The sequence below is a fragment of the Oncorhynchus masou genome, chromosome 9, assembly GCF_036934945.1.
Source record: "Oncorhynchus masou masou isolate Uvic2021 chromosome 9, UVic_Omas_1.1, whole genome shotgun sequence".
Lineage (NCBI taxonomy): Eukaryota > Metazoa > Chordata > Actinopteri > Salmoniformes > Salmonidae > Oncorhynchus > Oncorhynchus masou.
Genome location: NC_088220.1, coordinates 83,265,099 through 83,283,680, shown reverse-complemented (window position 1 = coordinate 83,283,680; position 18,582 = coordinate 83,265,099). Strand labels below are relative to the sequence as shown.

Sequence of the window (18,582 nt, the reverse complement as noted above, 5' to 3'; positions counted from 1 at the left end):
ATCGCTTGACATGTTTCTAAAGGACTGTGGTGGAACATTTTGAGGTGTTGTCTGGACGGAGTGCAGACAGAGGCACAGTGAACTTCTAAACACTTCTCACCCACTGGATTTGTGAAACAGTGAGTTATAAGTGAAATACTCTTGTCTGTAAACAATTATTGGAAAAATGACTTGTGTAATGCACAAAGTAGATGTCCTAGCAGACTTGCCAAAACTATAATTTGTTAACAAGAAATGTGTGGAGTTGTTGAAAAACGAGTTTTAAATACTTCAACCTAAGTGTATGTAAACTTCCGACTTCAACTGTATCTGAAAATGTTTATTATATTATTATAATACATAATATGATGAATTACATTATAAATTGAACACATGCACTTCAATGTTATATCAATTCATTCAGGAATAAAGCTTTTCTCCAACAACATGGAAGTGGTTCCACTCTGTAGGCTACTGCTAATCAGATCATTTAGCAGGTCAAATTAGATTTTAACATTGGAATATTTAAAGTGACCCTGTTACATGTTTCTAGTTACAATGTTACCAATGATAAGCTGCTAAATTGTTGTTCATCTCTGTCAGAGTAGTCCTCCCTAACTGTATGATAAACAATATAACTGAACGTTAAAAAGTTTGTTCCGGTCAATATTTTATTAATAATGCACATCATTGGAGGTCTTCTCCATGAGGTGTTTCTTGGTGTTCTTCTCCGGCCGGAACAGAATAATAAAGCATTTAGGAACAAATAACAGAAAGAACAACCCAAAGCTAGAGGTGATGATGGCAAAGATCTCCACAGCTACAGTGAACTTCCCAGGAGAGCTGACATAAGCTGGGATAAAGGTCATCCAGACTGCACAGAATATGAGCATGCTGAAGGTGATGAATTTGGCCTCATTGAAGTTATCAGGCAGCTTCCGAGCCAGAAAAGCCAGCACAAAGCACAAGAGAGACAGGAGTCCTATATAGCCCAACACAGCCCAGAAACCAATAGCTGAACCCACATCACACTCTAGAATGATCTTTTCCTTGTAGGTAGTGAGGTTTTTAATGGGGAAGGGAGGGGACAGGACCAACCACAGAGTGCATATCAAAGCCTGGACAAACGTGAAGGACACTACAGTCAATCTCTGTTGTGGAGGACCAAACCATTTCATGACATTACTGCCTGGAAGTGTAGCCCTGAAGGCCATCAACACCACTATTGTTTTCCCCAGAACACAAGAGATGCAGAGAACAAAGGTGATCCCAAACGCTGTGTGACGCAGCATACAGGACCATTCAGAGGGCCGGCCAATGAAAGTAAGAGAACACAGAAAACACAGAGCCAAGGAGAAGAGCAGCAGGAAGCTCAGCTCAGAGTTGTTGGCCCTGACGATGGCCGAAGTTCGGTGGTGGTAGAAGACAGTTGCCGTGGCGATGGCCAGACAAGCCCCGCCCACAGAGCAGACGGTCAGGATGATTCCGAGGACCTCGTGGAAGGACAGGAACTCCACAGGCTTAAGGATACAGCGGTCTCTCTCAGCGTTGGGCCAGTACTCCTCGGGACAGATCAGACAGTCTGAAGAATCTGACCAGGACAAAACAACAGACATCAAATGTTAATAATAATAGATTCAGGTTTTGTCCCACAATGCTGCACTTTGTCAGTTCACAATAAAGAATGTTGAATTAACGTGCAGCTTACATGAGAAAATATGAACAGGAACATGGACATGATTGACAGACACTACCTTTGTAGTGCTGGTAACATGAATAAACCACTACTTAGTAAACTGTGATAGAAATTACTACACATTTTATGCCAACTATTCCTAACGTCCTACCTGTGTTATTACTGATCTCTCCCTCTGCACATTGGATACAGTCATAACAGCATACAGGCTTTCCTTTCTGTATAGCCTTACGAGTGCCTGGGGGACAGCTCTCACTGCACACTGACACAGGTACTTGTGTACTGTTCTTTACCCAGGTGATTTCCCTCTCGATGTCAAGCCTCTGGTCAGGAGGCAGGGATGCATCATAGAGCCCCACTGTCACAAACTCCATCTTCCCACTCTCCCGTCTCTGCCAGTTGACCAGCTCATAGGTGGCCACTGGGTCCCCATTGGCATCGAAAGACACCTGGTACCCGTTACGAGAGAAGTTCACCCTCCTCAATCTCTCCAGGACCTGGGGGTTGGAAGGTCAAGGGAGAGAGAGAGAGAGTGAGAGAGAGAGAGAGAGAGAGAGAGAGAGAATGTGAGAGAGAATGTGAGAGAGAGAGAGAATGTGAGAGGATGAGAGATGGAGAGAGAGATGGAGAGAGAGAGAATGTGAGAGGATGAGAGATGGAGAGATAGATGGACAGAGGGGAAGAGAGATGACAGAAGGAGAAAGGTGAAGAAATATGTAAAAAACAAAATGCAGAGAAGGGAAGAGAGATGGAACGAGGGAGTTAGAGAAACAGAACGTTAATTCAACTCATATTTATCATATGTGTTACTTCAGAAGAAGTTGTGAAGTATAATGAGAACTCCTAGGCCTTCAGACATGTACAGTATATAAACATATTTATCAGGAAATTATACTACAGACTTGTCATTCACCTGTGTTGGCTTCACATTAAGGTTTTTGTCACAGTTCACAGTGGAGTTTTCTCTCTCTTCACAAACGATGCTGTGGATGGCGTGTGCTATGGCATAAACAGCTTTATACACCATGTTAGTGACACGCAGCTGGGATGTATCTGTGTAGGGGGCCTGTAGCTGCTGTATATCCTCACTGCCATCACACACCTTCTCTTCAACCCCAACACCTGTAGATGAGGTCCCTACAGACAGACAGACCGATAGACAGACAGACAGACAGACAGACAGACAGACATGTAAATAGACTGATGGATGGATAGATGGATGCATGGATGGATGGATAGATACATAGATACCTGTCTCCAGCCGACAGCCAAAGGCTCCCTCCCAGAACTCAGTGAGCGTGGGAGAGGTGGACACCTTCTGTGGGGAGAGGTCCAGGAGGAAGTCCCTGAGGCCGGGGATGACAGAGCGTTGGATGCCAAATCCGATGGCCCCGGCACACAGGCCGAAACGCAGCATATCTGGATCAGTGACCCAGGTCTCACTCCCGATCCACTGGCGGGGCGGAGAGGGCAGGCGTTCCATCTCCCTCAGCAGGATCCTCATGTCCCCAGAGGATACGAATGCAACCACCACCTGGGCTGTGGAGCTGGGGAACATGATTATATCATATGCTTAATATGCTGGTCATGTTTGTCATTCATTGGAATGTCTCAGTGAAGTGAACATGAACATTAGCATTAATCATCACTTTTGACATGCTTAAGATACGCAAATCATGTTGGTCTCAAAGTTCAGCTTTGAGAGAAGAGAGAAATTAAAAACAATAGTGTTTTTATAATTATGGTTTTGCATTTGTGTGAATGAAAAATTCACAAGTAATCATGGATCACCTGCGGATCACGTCGGCCACCCGTTGCACTCTGCTGAGTGGGCTGGTACGGGAGAAGGCTTCAGAATACTCCACACATATACCCTCCTCTTGTGCTGCCTGCAGGAAAGCAGCCATCCCGTTATTCCCGTAGTCAGAGTCGGAACGGACCGCCCCAATCCAGGTCCAGCCGAAGTGCCTGATGAGGTGGGCCAGAGCAGCAGCCTGGAACTGATCACTGGGGATGGTTCTGAAGAAGGTTGGATACTGTTTCTTATCACTCAGACAAGCACAGGTGGAAGAGTGGCTCACCTTGGTAAAAACAGACAGTCGAAAACATGAGAAAGAACATCATGTTGACCAAACGAGTCTCAGTTATTGGCAACTTTCAGCCTTTCTTATTTTGCTATGTAGTTTGATGTCAGGGAGACATTAATAATAATACGCCAACTCATTGTTTTTCATTGAGTCAGAATGAAAAAGGTACACAAAACTGTGACACAAATCCCTGGTCTCCCATAACAACCTAGCCTATGAAAGATAGTCCTCAGATAATGTTTTAATGGCGACCGAAGATCTCCAGACTCATAATCCTCGGTCTATGTTCAAATGCCTATAGAAGTTCTCCAAACTCATTGCCCTCAGTCTATGTTCAAATGCATTTCTCCACATAATTTCACACAGAAATGAATATTCCTGAAAGAGAGGAGAATACAGTTGGAATACGGTAAATTAATAAAAGTAGAACTCATTCCTGAAAGAGAGGAGAATATAAACTAGAAATGCAGTAAATTAAAAGAAGCTGAACGATTTATTTTCACAGGAGCTTACCTGAGGAATCCTGAAAGGGCCGATGACGCGCAACATGCTGATGGTTGGTGTGGAGGCAGACTCGCCCACGATAGCTGTCACTGTAGCCGACCCCGAGCACTGTTCTCCGGTATCAAACATGGGGTCCAGGCCGTTAGCCAGCTGGAAGGCCACTTTCACGGCTATAGGGACCGAGGCACAGGAGTCATGCACTTGATAACCAAGCATGACACCCGGTAGAAGGTCTGAACTGTTGTTTATCTCCTCAACTGCGAAGATCATGGCGCGTGAGAAGCGTAACTCACGGGAATCCATACTGTAAATAGAAGATGGGTCAGTGAGCTCCTCCTAATGAATGATGAACTAGACTATAGAATGTTACCATGGCAAACAGCCTAATATCTAGTATTATTGTTCATACCGTCTATATGACTATACTTTTGTTGTCTGTCATTGAGGACATTGTAGTATAGCCTGCATTTGAAAATGTGATCCTTTGTAACAATAGGCTTTACCTACACTCTCAGACACAAACACACTCTTTAAACACTGTTTATCTGTCTTTAAAACACTGTTTGTCTCTTTAAACACTGTTTATCTGTCTTTAAACACACTGTTTACCGGTCTTTAAACAAACTGTTTCTCTGTCTTTAAAACACAATTCATCTGTCTATCCACACAGGCACAGTCCTGTCCCCTGTTCCCTCTTGCGCTCACTGACCTCCCTGTGCACTGCAGGGGCTCAGGCAGGCTGGTGTAGCTGTGATCCACAGTGTGCATATAGTAATGGATGGAGAAAACACCCCCGATGACAAAGTCCCCGTCCTGGGAGAATGCCGGAGGGCGAGGGGTGCCTTGGAGCCTGCATCTGATAGACTCCAGCCCAGAGACAGAGGCAGACGAGAGCAAGGCAAGCCCACCAGCCACCACAGCTAGATGTAGTAGAACCAGACTACCAACCAGACTTGGATCCAGAGCAGGAGCCGGAGAGAGCCTCATTCCCCTGATATGTAGAAGGTATGGAGTAATACAGCGCCACACAGACCCACATAGGTCAGGATACCTCTCTTCTCTGGGTTAAATACCCATCGTACCTCTGTGGGGATTCCTCTGGGGGCCACACTGTGGGTATGGCCATGCCAAGGAGGGAGGGGTTAGAAGCTGCTCTGCTCACTCAGTCAGGTCCTGCTTCTTTCAGATATAGAGACTGCATGCACCAGCGTAAGTAGACTGTAATGATTTATATAGACATAAACATACAGTAGACACACTATAACCATCTGGCTCTCTTATATTTCTCCTACTGTCTAGTTCTCTTGGCACACTGGCTCTCTAATATTTCCTCTGCAGTCTAGTCCTCTAGGCTCGCTGGCTCTACACAGTGTTTCCTCTACAGTCTAGTCCTCTAGGCACGCTGGCTCTACAAAGTATATCCCAGACAGTCTAGTCCTCTCTCCACGCTGGCTCTACACAGTATATCCCAGACAGTCTAGTCCTCTAGGCACGCTGACTCAACACAGTATATCCCAGACAGTCTAGTCCTCTCTCCACGCTGGCTCTACACAGTATATCCCAGACAGTCTAGTCCTCTCTCCACGCTGGCTCTACAAAGTATATCCCAGACAGTCTAGTCCTCTCTCCACGCTGGCTCTACACAGTATATCCCAGACAGTCTAGTCCTCTAGGCACGCTGACTCAACACAGTATATCCCAGACAGTCTAGTCCTCTAGGCACGCTGACTCAACACAGTATATCCCAGACAGTCTAGTCCTCTTGGCACGCTGCTACTCTTATATTTCTACTGCAGTCTAGTCCTCTGGTATGCTGGCTCTACACTGGAACCAAGAACGAAACCTGGAGAGGAACCAGGCTCTGAGGGGAGGCCAGTCCTCTTCTGGCTGTGCCAGGTGTAGATTATAACAGTACATGGCCAAGATGTGCAAACGTTAAGAGACAGCAGGTGTGGTAGAGTGAGAGAGTCAAAAACAGCAGGTCCGAGACAAGGGAGCACTTCCGGTGACCAGGTCAGGGTTCAGTTGAACCTGGATCAGCAGCACGACCAGGTGGATTGATTACAGCATGGAGTCATCAGGCCAGGTAGTCCGGAGGCATGGTCCCAGGCCTCAGGTCCTCCGAGAGAAGAGAAAGACAAAGAGAGAAAGAGAGAGAGAATAGGAGGGAGCATACTTAAATTCACACACTGGATAATACCGGAGAAATACTCCAGACATAACAGTGAACCTAGCCCCCAGATACATAATCTATTGCAGCAAAATTACTGGAGGCTGAGACAGGAGGGTCGGGAGACACTGTGGCCCCAACCCGACTATACACCCCGGACAGGGCCAATCAGGAAGATATATAACACCACCCACTGTGCCACAGCACAGCCCCCACACCACTAAATATCTTTAACCACCAGTTTACTACCCTGAGACAAGACAGAGTATAGCCCACGAAGATCTCCTCCACCCGGACAGGAAGATCACGTCAGATACTCAACCCACTCAAGAGACGCACCCCTCTTAGGGACGGCATGGAAGAGCACAAGTAAGCCAGGGACTTGTCCCCTGTAATAGCGTTGGAGGCAGAGAATCAAATCAAATCTAATCTAATCTAATTTTATTTGTCACATACACATGGTTAGCAGATGTTAATGCGAGGGTAGCGAAATGCTTGTGCTTCTAGTTCCGACAATGCAGTAATAACCAACAAGTAATCTAACTAACAATTCCAAAACTACTGTCTTATACACACAAGTGTAAGGGGATAAAGAATAAGTACATAAAGATATATGAATGAGTGATGGTACAGAGCAGCATAGGCAAGATACAGTAGATGGTATCGAGTACAGTATATACATATGAGATTAGTATGTAAACAAAGTGGCATAGTTAAAGTGGCTAGTGATACATGTATTACATAAAGATGCAGTAGATGATATAGAGTACAGTATATACGCATACATATGAGATTAATAATGTAGGGTATGTAAACATTATATTACGTAGCATTGTTTAAAGTGGCTAGTGATATATTTTACATCATTTCCCATCAATTCCCATTATTAAAGCGGCTGGAGTTGAGTCAGTGTGTTGGCAGCAGCCACTCAATGTTAGTGGTGGCTGTTTAACAGTCTGATGGCCTTCAGATAGAAGCTGTTTTTCAGTCTCTCGGTCCCAGCTTGATGCACCTGTACTGACCTCGCCTTCTGGATGATAGCGTGGTGAACAGGCAGTGGCTCAGGTGGTTATTGTCCTTGATGATCTTTATGGCCTTCCTGTAACATTGGGTGGTGTAGGTGTCCTGGAGGGCAGGTAGTTTGCCCCCGGTGATGCGTTGTGCAGACCTCACTACCCTCTGGAGAGCCTTACGGTTGTGGGCGGAGCAGTTACCGTACCAGGCGGTGATACAGCCCGCCAGGATGCTCTCGATTGTGCATCTGTAGAAGTTTGTGAGTGCTTTTGGTAACAAGCCAAATTTCTTCAGCCTCCTGAGGTTGAAGAGGCACTGCTGCGCCTTCTTCACGATGCTGTCTGTGTGAGTGGACCAATTCAGTTTGTCTGTGATGTGTATGCCGAGGTACTTAAAACTTACTACCCTCTCCACTACTGTTCCATCGATGTGGATAGGGGGGTGTTCCCTCTGCTGTTTCCTGAAGTCCACAATCATCTCCTTAGTTTTATTGACGTTGAGTGTGAGGTTATTTTCCTGACACCACACTCCGAGGGCCCTCACCTCCTCCCTGTAGGCCGTCTCGTCATTGTTGGTAATCAAGCCTACCACTGTTGTGTCGTCCGCAAACTTGATGATTGAGTTGGAGGCGTGTGTGGCCACGCAGTCGTGGGTGAACAGGGAGTACAGGAGAGGGCTCAGAACGCACCCTTGTGGGGCCCCAGTGTTGAGGATCAGCGGGTTGGAGATGTTGTTGCCTAACCTCACCACCTGGGGGCGGCCCGTCAGGAAGTCCAGTACCCAGTTGCACAGGGCGGGGTCGAGACCCAGGGTCTCGAGCTTGATGACGTGCTTGGAGGGTACTATGGTGTTAAATGCCGAGCTATAGTCGACGAACAGCATTCTCACATAGGTATTCCTCTTGTCCAGACGGGTTAGGGCAGTGTGCAGTGTGGTTGAGATTGCATCATCTGTGGACCTATTTGGGCGGTAAGCAAATTGGAGTGGGTCTAGGGTGTCAGGTAGGGTTGAGGTGATATGGTCCTTGACTAGTCTCTCAAAGCACTTCATGATGACGGAAGTGAGTGCTACGGGGCGGTAGTTGTTTAGCTCAGTTACCTTAGCTTTCTTGGGAACAGGAACAATGGTGGCCCTCTTGAAGCATGTGGGAACAGCAGACTGGGATAGGGATTGATTGTATATGTCCGTAAACACACCAGCCAGCTGGTCTGCGCATGCTCTGAGGGCGCGGCTGGGGATGCCGTCTGGGCCTGCAGCCTTGCGAGGGTTAACACGTTTAAATGTTTTACTCACCTCGGCTGCAGTGAGGGAGAGTCTGCATGTTTTCGTTGCAGGCCGTGTCAGTGGCACTGTATTGTCCTCAAAGCGGGCAAAACAGTTATTTAGTCTGCCTGGGAGCAAGACATCCTGGTCCTTGACGGGGCTGGTTTTCTTTTTGTAATCCGTGATTGACTGTAGACCCTGCCACATACCTCTTGTGTCTGAGCCATTGAATTGAGATTCTACTTTGTCTCTATACTGACGCTTAGCTTGTTTGATTGCATTGCGGAGGGAATAGCTACACTGTTTGTATTCGGTCATGTTTCCGGTCACCTTGCCTTGATTAAAAGCAGTGGTTCACGCTTTCAGTTTCACGCGAATGCTGCCATCAATCCACGGTTTCTGGTTTGGGAATGTTTTAATCATTGCTATGGGAACGACATCTATAACGCACGTTCTAATGAACTCGCACACCAAATCAGCGTATTCGTCAATGTTGTTGTCTGACACAGTACGAAACATATCCCAGTCCACGTGATGGAATCAGTCTTGGAGTGTGGAATCAGATTGGTCGGACCAGCGTTGGACAGCCCTCAGCGTGGGAGCTTCTTGTTTTAGTTTCTGTCTGTAGGCAGGGATCAACAAAATGGAGTCGTGGTCAGCTTTTCCTAAAGGAGGGCGGGGCAGGGCCTTATATGCGTCGCGGAAGTTAGAATAGCAATGATCCAAGGTTTTGCCAGCCCTGGTTGCGCAATCGATATGCTGATACAATTTAGGGAGTCTTGTTTACAGATTAGCCTTGTTAAAATCCCCAGCTACAATGAATGCAGCCTCAGGATGTATGGATTCCAGTTTGCAAAGAGTCAAATAAAGATAGTGAGAGCCATCGATGTGTCTGCTTGGGGGGAATATATATACGGCTGTGATTATAATCTAAGAGAATTCCCTTGGTAGATAATGCGGTTGAAATTTGATTGTGAGGAATTCTAAATCAGGTGAACAGAAGGATTTGAGTTCCTGTAAGTTTTTGTGAACACACCACATCTCGTCTCTTACCAGAAAGATGTTTGTTTCTGTCGGCGCGATGCGTGGAGAAACCAGCTGGCTGCACCGACTCCGATAGCGTCTCTCCAGTGAGCCATGTTTCCGTTAAGCGTTAGTCTCTGATGTCCCTCTGGAATGCTACCCTTGCTCGGATTTCATCAACCTTGTTGTCGAGAGACTGGACATTGGTGAGAAGTATACGAGGGAGTGGTGCACGATGTGCCCGTCTCCGGAGTCTGACCAGAAGACCGCTTCATTTCCCTCTTTTAGGAAGTCGTTTTTTTGGGTCGCCGGCTGGGATCCATTCCGTTGTCCTGGGGAAAGGCAGAACACAGGATCCGCTTTGCGAAAGTCATATTCTTGGTCGTACTGATGGTGAGTTGACGATGCTCTTATATTCAGTCGTTCTTCTCGACTCTATGTAATGAAACCTAAGATGACCTGGGGTACTAATGTAAGAAATAACACGTAAAAACACTGCATAGTTTCCTAGGAACGCGAAGCGAGGCGGCCATCTCTGTCGGCGCCGGAAGTACCTGAGTAGAGAGGGGAACCGGACAAGCAGAGACAGCAAGGGTGTTCCAGTATCTTTCCGTTCACCTTCACACCACTGGGCCAGACTACACTCAATCATAGTCCCTACTGAAGAGATGAGTATTCAATAAAGCTTTAACTTCTTGGTGACTTGGGGGCAGTATTGAGTAGCTTGGATGAATAAGGTGCCCAGAGTAAACTGCCTGCTACTCAGGCCCAGTTGCTAATTTATGCATATAGTTAGTATATTTGGATAGAAAACACTCTGAGGTTTCTAAAACTGTTTGAATGATGTCTGTGAGTAAAACATAACTCATTTGGCAGACAGAAATCTGAGAAGAAATCCACCAGGAAGAGGGAAATCTGAGGCTGGTTGCTATTGAAGATACAGTGGGATATGGGTCATGTTGCACTTCCTAGGGCTTCCACTAGATGTCAACAGTCGTTAGAACCTAGTTTGATGCTTCTACTGTGAAGTGGGGCTGAATGAGAGGGGAATGAGTCAGAGGTCTGGCAGAATGCTTTGAGCTCGTGACGAGCTGTCATGTGAGATTCCATTGCTTTTCTATAGACAAAGGAATTCCCCGTTTGGAACATTGTTGAAGTGTTATGTTAAAAACATCCTAAAGATTGATTCTATACTTAGTTTGACATGTTTCTACGGACTGTAACGGAACTTTTTGGACTTTTCGTCCGACCTTTCGGCTGGACTTGCATGCGCGTTTGGATTTGTTTACCAAACGATCTAACAAAGGAAGGTATTTGGACATAAATGATAAACTTTATCGAACAAATCAAACATCTATTGTGTAACTGGGATTCCTGGGAGTGCATTCTGATGAAGATCATCAATGGTAAGTGAATATTTATAATGCTATTTCTGACTAATGTTGACTACACAACATGGCGGATATCTCTTTGGCTGTTTTGGTCTCTGAGTGCCGTACTCAGATTATTGCATGGTCTGCTTTTTCCGTAAAGTTTTTTTAAATCTGACACAGCTGTTGTATTAAGGAGAAGTTTATCTAAAGTTCCATGTATAAGAGTTGTGACTTTTATCAATGTTTATTATTAGTATTTCTGTGAATTGATGTGGCTCTCTGCAAAATCACTGCATGTTTTGGAACTACTGAACATAACAGGCCAATTTAAAATGAGATTTTTGGATATAAATATGCACTTTATCAACCAAAACATACATGTATTGCGTAACATGAAGTCCTATGAGTGTCATCTGATGAAGATCATCAAAGGTTAATGATTCATTTTATCTCTATTTGTGCTTTTTGTGAATCCTCTCTTTGGCTGGAAAAATGGCTGGGTTTTTCAGTGACTTGGTGGTGACCTAACAAAATTGTTTGTGGTGCTTTCGCTGTAAAGCCTTTTTGAAATCAGACACTGTGGCTGGATTAACGAAAATGTTAGCTTTAAAATGGTGTAAAATACTTGTATGCTTGAGGAATTTTAATTATGAGATTTTTGTTGTTTTGAATTTGGCGCCCTGCACTTTCACTGGCTTGTTGGCTGGGTGGGACGCTACCGGCCAACATATCCCAGAGAGGTTAAAGGTCGAGACCGAGTCTGCGTCTCTCAAAATGGATAGGCAGACCATTCCATAACATTTAAGCTCTATAGGAGAAAGCCCTGCCTCCAGCTGTTTGCTTAGAAATTCTAGGGACAATAAGGAGGCCTGCGTCTTGTGACCATCGTGTATGTGTAAGGGAATTCACCCCCGTAGTGGACAAAAATGAATGGCAAATTATTGGCATAGGACAAACCATGTACACATTGGCCAATACCACCCAAAGCGGCGTTGATTCATGCAAAGTTTACTTCAATTGCCATATGGCTATTGCCAGTTGTAACACTTCAAAAATCCAACAGGTGGCGATTGCGCTCCACCATGGTTTTTCATATTGATATTGGACTCCAAGTCAACATCCAAAAGCCAAATTTTGAAAAAATGAATTTTTTGAAAAAAACTTATCACCCCTTAAAAAAGTGCTTTCTGGACCGTTTTTCGAAATTCTTTCGCTTTTTTGACAATTACACATGTATAAGAACTGTATGAAAATACTTTTGTCCAATTTTATTATCATAATTTTTTTATTTTTTTACTTGCGCATTATTGCATATGTTTTGTCCATCTGCAATATGATTTCATAGGAAGTCAGAAGTCAAAAGTCAAAAATTATTAAATTTCATAAAAAACTTCACACACCCCTAAAAAAGTGCTTTCTGGACCGTTTTTCGAAAAATGTTCGAATTTTGTGTCAGTTACACACATATAAGAACTGTATCAACATACTTTAGTCATATTTTATAATCATAATTTTTTTTTTTTTTTTTACTTGCGCATTATTGCATGTGTTTTGTCCATCTGCAATATGATTTCATAGGAAGTCAGAAGTCAAAAGTCAAAAATTATTAAATTTCATAAAAAACTTCACACACCCCTAAAAAAGTGCTTTCTGGACCGTTTTCGAAAAATTTTCGAATTTTGTGTCAGTTACACAAGTATAAGAACTGTATCAACATACTTTAGTCATATTTTATTATCATAATGTTTTTTTTTTTTTGCTTGTGCATAAGGCATATGTTTTGTGGGGGCCAAATGTCATAAGAAATTTGACATGCTCAAAAATCCTTCAGAAATGCAAAATTGACTGGCCTGATGAACTCGGGATGGCCGGGCAGTGATTGTTGTTCCTTTCAATCACTCGTGGTGTTGATTTCATCATGTCCATTTGTTTATGTTTTCTCACTTTTGCAAAGTCACTGTGCATTTGCCATATGGTTAACTGGGCATTCACCATCACCAATTTGTCATGCCATAAAAATCATGCAGGAATGCCAAATTGACTGGCCCGATGAACTCGGGATGGCTGGGCAGTGATTCTGGTACCTCTTTCGTTTGGGTTGATTTCAGAATGTCGCTTTTGGTGATGGTACCTCACTGTTAAAACATATTGCAAATGTTGTCTCACTTTTGCAAAGTCACTGTGCATTTGCCACATGGTTAACTGGGCAGTCACCATTACCAATTTGTCATGCTATAAAAATCATGCAGGAATGCCAAATTGACTGAACCGATGAACTTGGGATTACACAATTGGCAGTGATTCTGGTACCTCTCCATCACTCGTTAGGGTTGATTCCAGAATGTCCATTTGGTGATTTTTCTCACTCTTTCAAAGTCACTGTGCATTTGCCATATGGTTTGGCAGTCACCATTACCAATTTGTCATGCTATAAAAATCATGCAGGAATGCCAATTTGGCCCGATTCGGGATCATACTGGTACCTCTCCATCGTTCGTTAGGGTTGAATCGCTTTGGTGATGGTACCTCACTGTTAACACATATTTGTCTCACTTTTGCAAAGTCACTGTGCATTTGCCATATGGTTAACTGGGCAGTCTCCATCACCAATTTGTCATGCCATAAAAAGTCATGCAGGAATGCCAAATTGACCGGCCCGATGACATAGGGATGGCTGGGCAGTGATTTTGGTGTTTGGGTTGATTTCAGAATGTCGCTTTTGGTGATGGTACCTCACTGTTAAAACATATTGCAAATGTTTCTCACTTTTGCAAAGTCACTGAAAATTTGTGCAGGAATGCCAAATGTCGGGATGGCAGTGAGTACCTCTCCATCACTCGTTAGGGTTGATTCCAGAATGTCCATTTGGTGATTTTTCTCACTCTTTCAAAGTCACTGTGCATTTGCCATATGGTTAACTGGGCATTCACCATTACCAATTTGTCATGCTATAAAAATCATGCAGGAATGCCAAATTGACTGGCCCGATGACTCGGGATGGCTGGGCAGTGATACTGGTACCTCTCCATCGCTCATTTGGGTTGATTTCAGAATGTCGCTTTTGGTGATGGTACCTCACTGTTAAAACATATTGCAAATGTTCTTACTTTTGCAAAGTCACTGAAAATTTGTGCAGGAATGCCAATTGACTGTCCATTTGTTTGATTCTGGTTCTCCATCGCTCGTTAGGGTTGATTCCAGAATGTCCATTTGGTGATTTTTCTCACTCTTTCAAAGTCACTGTGCATTTGCCATATGGTTAACTGGGCATTCACCATCACCAATTTGTCATGCCATAAAAATCATGCAGGAATGCCAAATTGACTGGCCCGGACATAGGGATGTCTGGGCAGTGAACTTACCTTTCCATCGCCGTTTGGGTTGATTTCAGAATGTCGCTTTTGGTGATGGTACCTCACCGCTTAAACATATTGCAAATGTTCCTTACTTTTGCAAAGTCACTGAAAATTCGTGCAGGAATGCCAAATTGACTGGAACCGATGAACTCGGGATGGCTGGGCAGTGATTCTGGTACCTCTCCATCGCTCGTTTGGGTTGATTTCAGAATGTCGCTTTTGGTGATGGTACCTCACCGCTTAAACATATTGCAAATGTTACTTTTGCAAAGTCATATTGCAGGAATGCCAAATTTGGCCCGATGAACTCGGGACAGTGATTCTGTACCTCTCCAAAGTCATGTCCATTTGGTAATGTTTTCTCACTCTTTCAAAGTCACTGTGCATTTGCCATATGGTTAACTGGGCATTCACCATCACCAATTTGTCATGCCATAAAAATCATGCAGGAATGCCAAATTGACTGGCCCGATGACATAGGGATGGCTGGGCAGTGATTCTGGTACCTCTCCATCGCTCGTTTGGGTTGATTTCAGAATGTCGCTTTTGGTGATGGTACCTCACTGTTAAAACATATTGCAAATGTTCCTTACTTTTGCAAAGTCACATTCGTGCAGGAATGCCAAATTGACTGGCCCAACTCGGGATGGCTTGATTCTGGTACCTCTCCATTGCTCATTAGGGTTGATTTCAGAATGTCCATTTGGTAATGTTTTCTCACTCTTTCAAAGTCACTGTGCATTTGCCATATGGTTAACTGGGCATTCACCATCACCAATTTGTCATGCCATAAAAATCATGCAGGAATGCCAAATTGACTGGCCCGATGACATAGGGATGGCTGGGCAGTGATTCTGGTACCTCTCCATCGCTCGTTTGGGTTGATTTCAGAATGTCGCTTTTGGTGATGGTACCTCACTGTTAAAACATATTGCAAATGTTCCTTACTTTTGCAAAGTCACTGAAAATGCGTGCAGGAATGCCAAATTGACTGGCCCGATGAACTCGGGATGGCTCGGCAGTGATTCTGGTACCTCTCCATCGCTCATTAGGGTTGATTTCAGAATGTCCATTTGGTAATGTTTTCTCACTCTTTCAAAGTCACTGTGCATTTGCCATATGGTTAACTGGGCATTCACCATCACCAATTTGTCATGCCATAAAAATCATGCAGGAATGCCAAATTGACTGGCCCGATGACATAGGGATGGCTGGGCAGTGATACTGGTACCTCTCCACGTTTGGGTTGATTTCAGAATGTCGCTTTTGGTGATGGTACCTCACCGCTTAAACATATTGCTAATGGACAAGAGTCACCTGCAAGTCACCGTCCATCAGTCAATTTGATATCATTCTGACACCAAACTGATACAAACTGACACCAAACCCACTCTTCCCAACTCATTTAGGAGCCAAGTATAACATACTTCAGAGCTGGCCCAAAATTCACAAGGCCTTCGGTACAAAACATTAAAAAACCATAAAACACATAGTTACTTTCTAGCTGCGGGGCCAGTTCGGACATTATGTGTAGTCCTATGTGAGGCGACCCCGAATCCCGAGTTTCGGCTCGATAGGTCATTTGGTGTCCGAGTAAAAGCCTAATTGGTGCTGAAAATCCACTTTTTTCCATGCCTTGCTACGGGGTCCTTGAATGAGCTATCGGACCGAGATGTTGGGTTCTGTCTCTATGGGCCGAGACGGTCACAATGCACCTAGTCTTGTGTCTCTGGGACATTTCTAAATGTCGCCATTTTCGTAATGGTCAAAATGAATTGAAGTCATTGCAAATGTTCGACGCTGTTTCTCGGTCCGAGAACATTCTAGAGCGCCGTAACTCACCACGCACTATCTACCTGAGGTCTAGAACAGGATTCTAAAGTTTCGGAACTCTAGGTCTGACGGTTCTTTTTTAGCTCGAACAAAGCTAACTATTGGAGGCACTGTCAGTCTCTACACACCCCAATACGTCCCTCCATCCAAGTTGTGTATCTGTGTGATTTATTTTTCCTTTGAATTTTTATGGGAAAATGACTGATTTACAGTTCATGGGGGTTGTCTAATCACACATATGAAGTTTTGGACAGATCTGATTTTTTTAACCCTTCCAAACAGCTCCTGAGACACCAATTATGGCACTTCCGGTTGGCACAGGAAGCTATAAATACACACATGTCTTGACTGACATAGAAACCTACGGAATCCTGAGTTTTAAGTCTTTAAGTTGAGAATTGACTGATCTACACAGGGTTGAATAATGCAGAGGCCTTTTCACCTTTCGAGGTGATGTACATCCAAATACCTTTTGGGTCAATTTAACCACTTCCGGTTGCTCCAGGAAGCTTAGAATCGACACAGGTAGACCTCATAGTGGTCTGATGGAATGTCATAGAAGACAGGTTCATACAGCATTCATAACCCATAAAGACCCCAGGTTGTATTTAGGGAGCAGGCAATGTATTCCTATGGGGAGAGAAGTCACTGCACACTGTTTTTATGTAAACACCTTCTTTTAACTGTGAAAGGTTAATGCCACACAGTCAAGGTTAGGCTTGCACAGATCGGGAGGACCTTAGGAACAGTCCTGTGGTTGAATTGTCTTTCTAAACCTGACGGTTCCGCCGCTGTCACCCAAAATCAAATGACATTGTGGTGCAGGCTTCATTGTGGGCCTATTTTTCTCATGGTCGCTGCGCTCAGACCGAGCGAGCTACGGTCAAGCGGGGCACCTCGTTGGACTCGGCACGGCCTTGGGATTATGTTTATGCCATTGCCTGCTCTCTGTGTCTTTAAACACCACGCTTTGTCACTCCATCCTTGCTGTGTGTGTGTGTGAGAGCTTTTCTTTGACATCTGTTGGGAAAAATGACTGATTTACAGTTCATGGGGTTGTCTAATCACACATATGAAGTTTTGGACAGATCTGATTTTTTAACCCTTCCAAACAGCCCCTGAGACACCAATTATGGCACTTCCGGTTGGCACAGGAAGCTATAAATACACACATGTCTTGACTGACATAGAAACCTACGGAATCCTGAGTTTTAAGTCTTTAAGTTGAGAATTGACTGATCTACACAGGGTTGAATAATGCAGAGGCCTTTTCACCTTTCGAGTTGATGTACATCCAAATACCTTTTGGGTCAATTTAACCACTTCCGGTTGCTCCAGGAAGCTTAGAATCGACACAGGTAGACCTCATAGTGGTCTGATGGAATGTCATAGAAGACAGGTTCATACAGCATTCATAACCCATATAGACCCCAGGTTGTATTTAGGGGAGCAGGCAATGTATTCCTATGGGGAGAGAAGTCAATGCACACTGTTTTTTTGTAAACACCTTCTTTTAACTGTGAAAGGTTAATGCCACACAGTCAAGGTTAGACTTGCACAGATCGGGAGGACCTTAGGAACAGTCCTGTGTTTGAATTGTCCTTCTAAACCTAACGGTTCCGCCGCTGTCACCCAAAATCCAATGACATTGTGGTGCAGGCATCATTGTGGGCCTATTTTTCTCATGGTCACTGCGCTCAGACCGAGCGAGCTACGGTCAAGCGGGGCACCTCGTTGGACTCGGCACGCCTTGGGATTATGTTTATGCCATTGCCTGCTCTCTGTGTCTTTAAACACCACGCTTTGTCACTCCATCCTTGCTGTGTGTGTGTGTGAGAGCTTTTCTTTGACATCTGTTGGGAAAAATGACTGATTTACAGTTCATGGGGGTTGTCTAATCACACATATGAAGTTTTGGACAGATCTGATTTTTTTAACCCTTCCAAACAGCCCCTGAGACACCAATTATGGCACTTCCGGTTGGCACAGGAAGCTATAAATAAACTCATATCCTCATTGGGGTATGTCTTTACAGAATCCTGAGTTTTAAGTCTTTACGTTAAGAACTGAGTTATTTACGGAGGGTTTAGTGAGTGTGTGTTATTTCAGAAAATCATAGAAAATCACAGAAATGTCGCAGAGCTCCGCAGCACATTTTAAAAATATTCGTATGAACACCCTGCAACTGGATCTGTAACCGTTGAAAAAAAAAACACCTATATCTGAACATCACTATCTGGTCATCGTACGATTTCTCTTAAATGACGATAGATAAATGGCCGAT

At 44.3% G+C, this 18,582-nt stretch overlaps 1 protein-coding gene across 1 annotated transcript in view; it reads left to right on the top strand.

Annotated features, from left to right (window-relative positions):
* LOC135546683 (extracellular calcium-sensing receptor-like) overlaps positions 1-18,582 on the top strand; it is a 59,603-nt gene that overhangs the window by 20,488 nt on the left and 20,533 nt on the right. Inside the window, exon 2 of the mRNA XM_064975295.1 lies at positions 1,218-1,397. Within this exon, the coding sequence (XP_064831367.1) occupies positions 1,218-1,397 (180 nt within the window). The remainder of the gene's footprint in view (positions 1-1,217; positions 1,398-18,582) is intronic.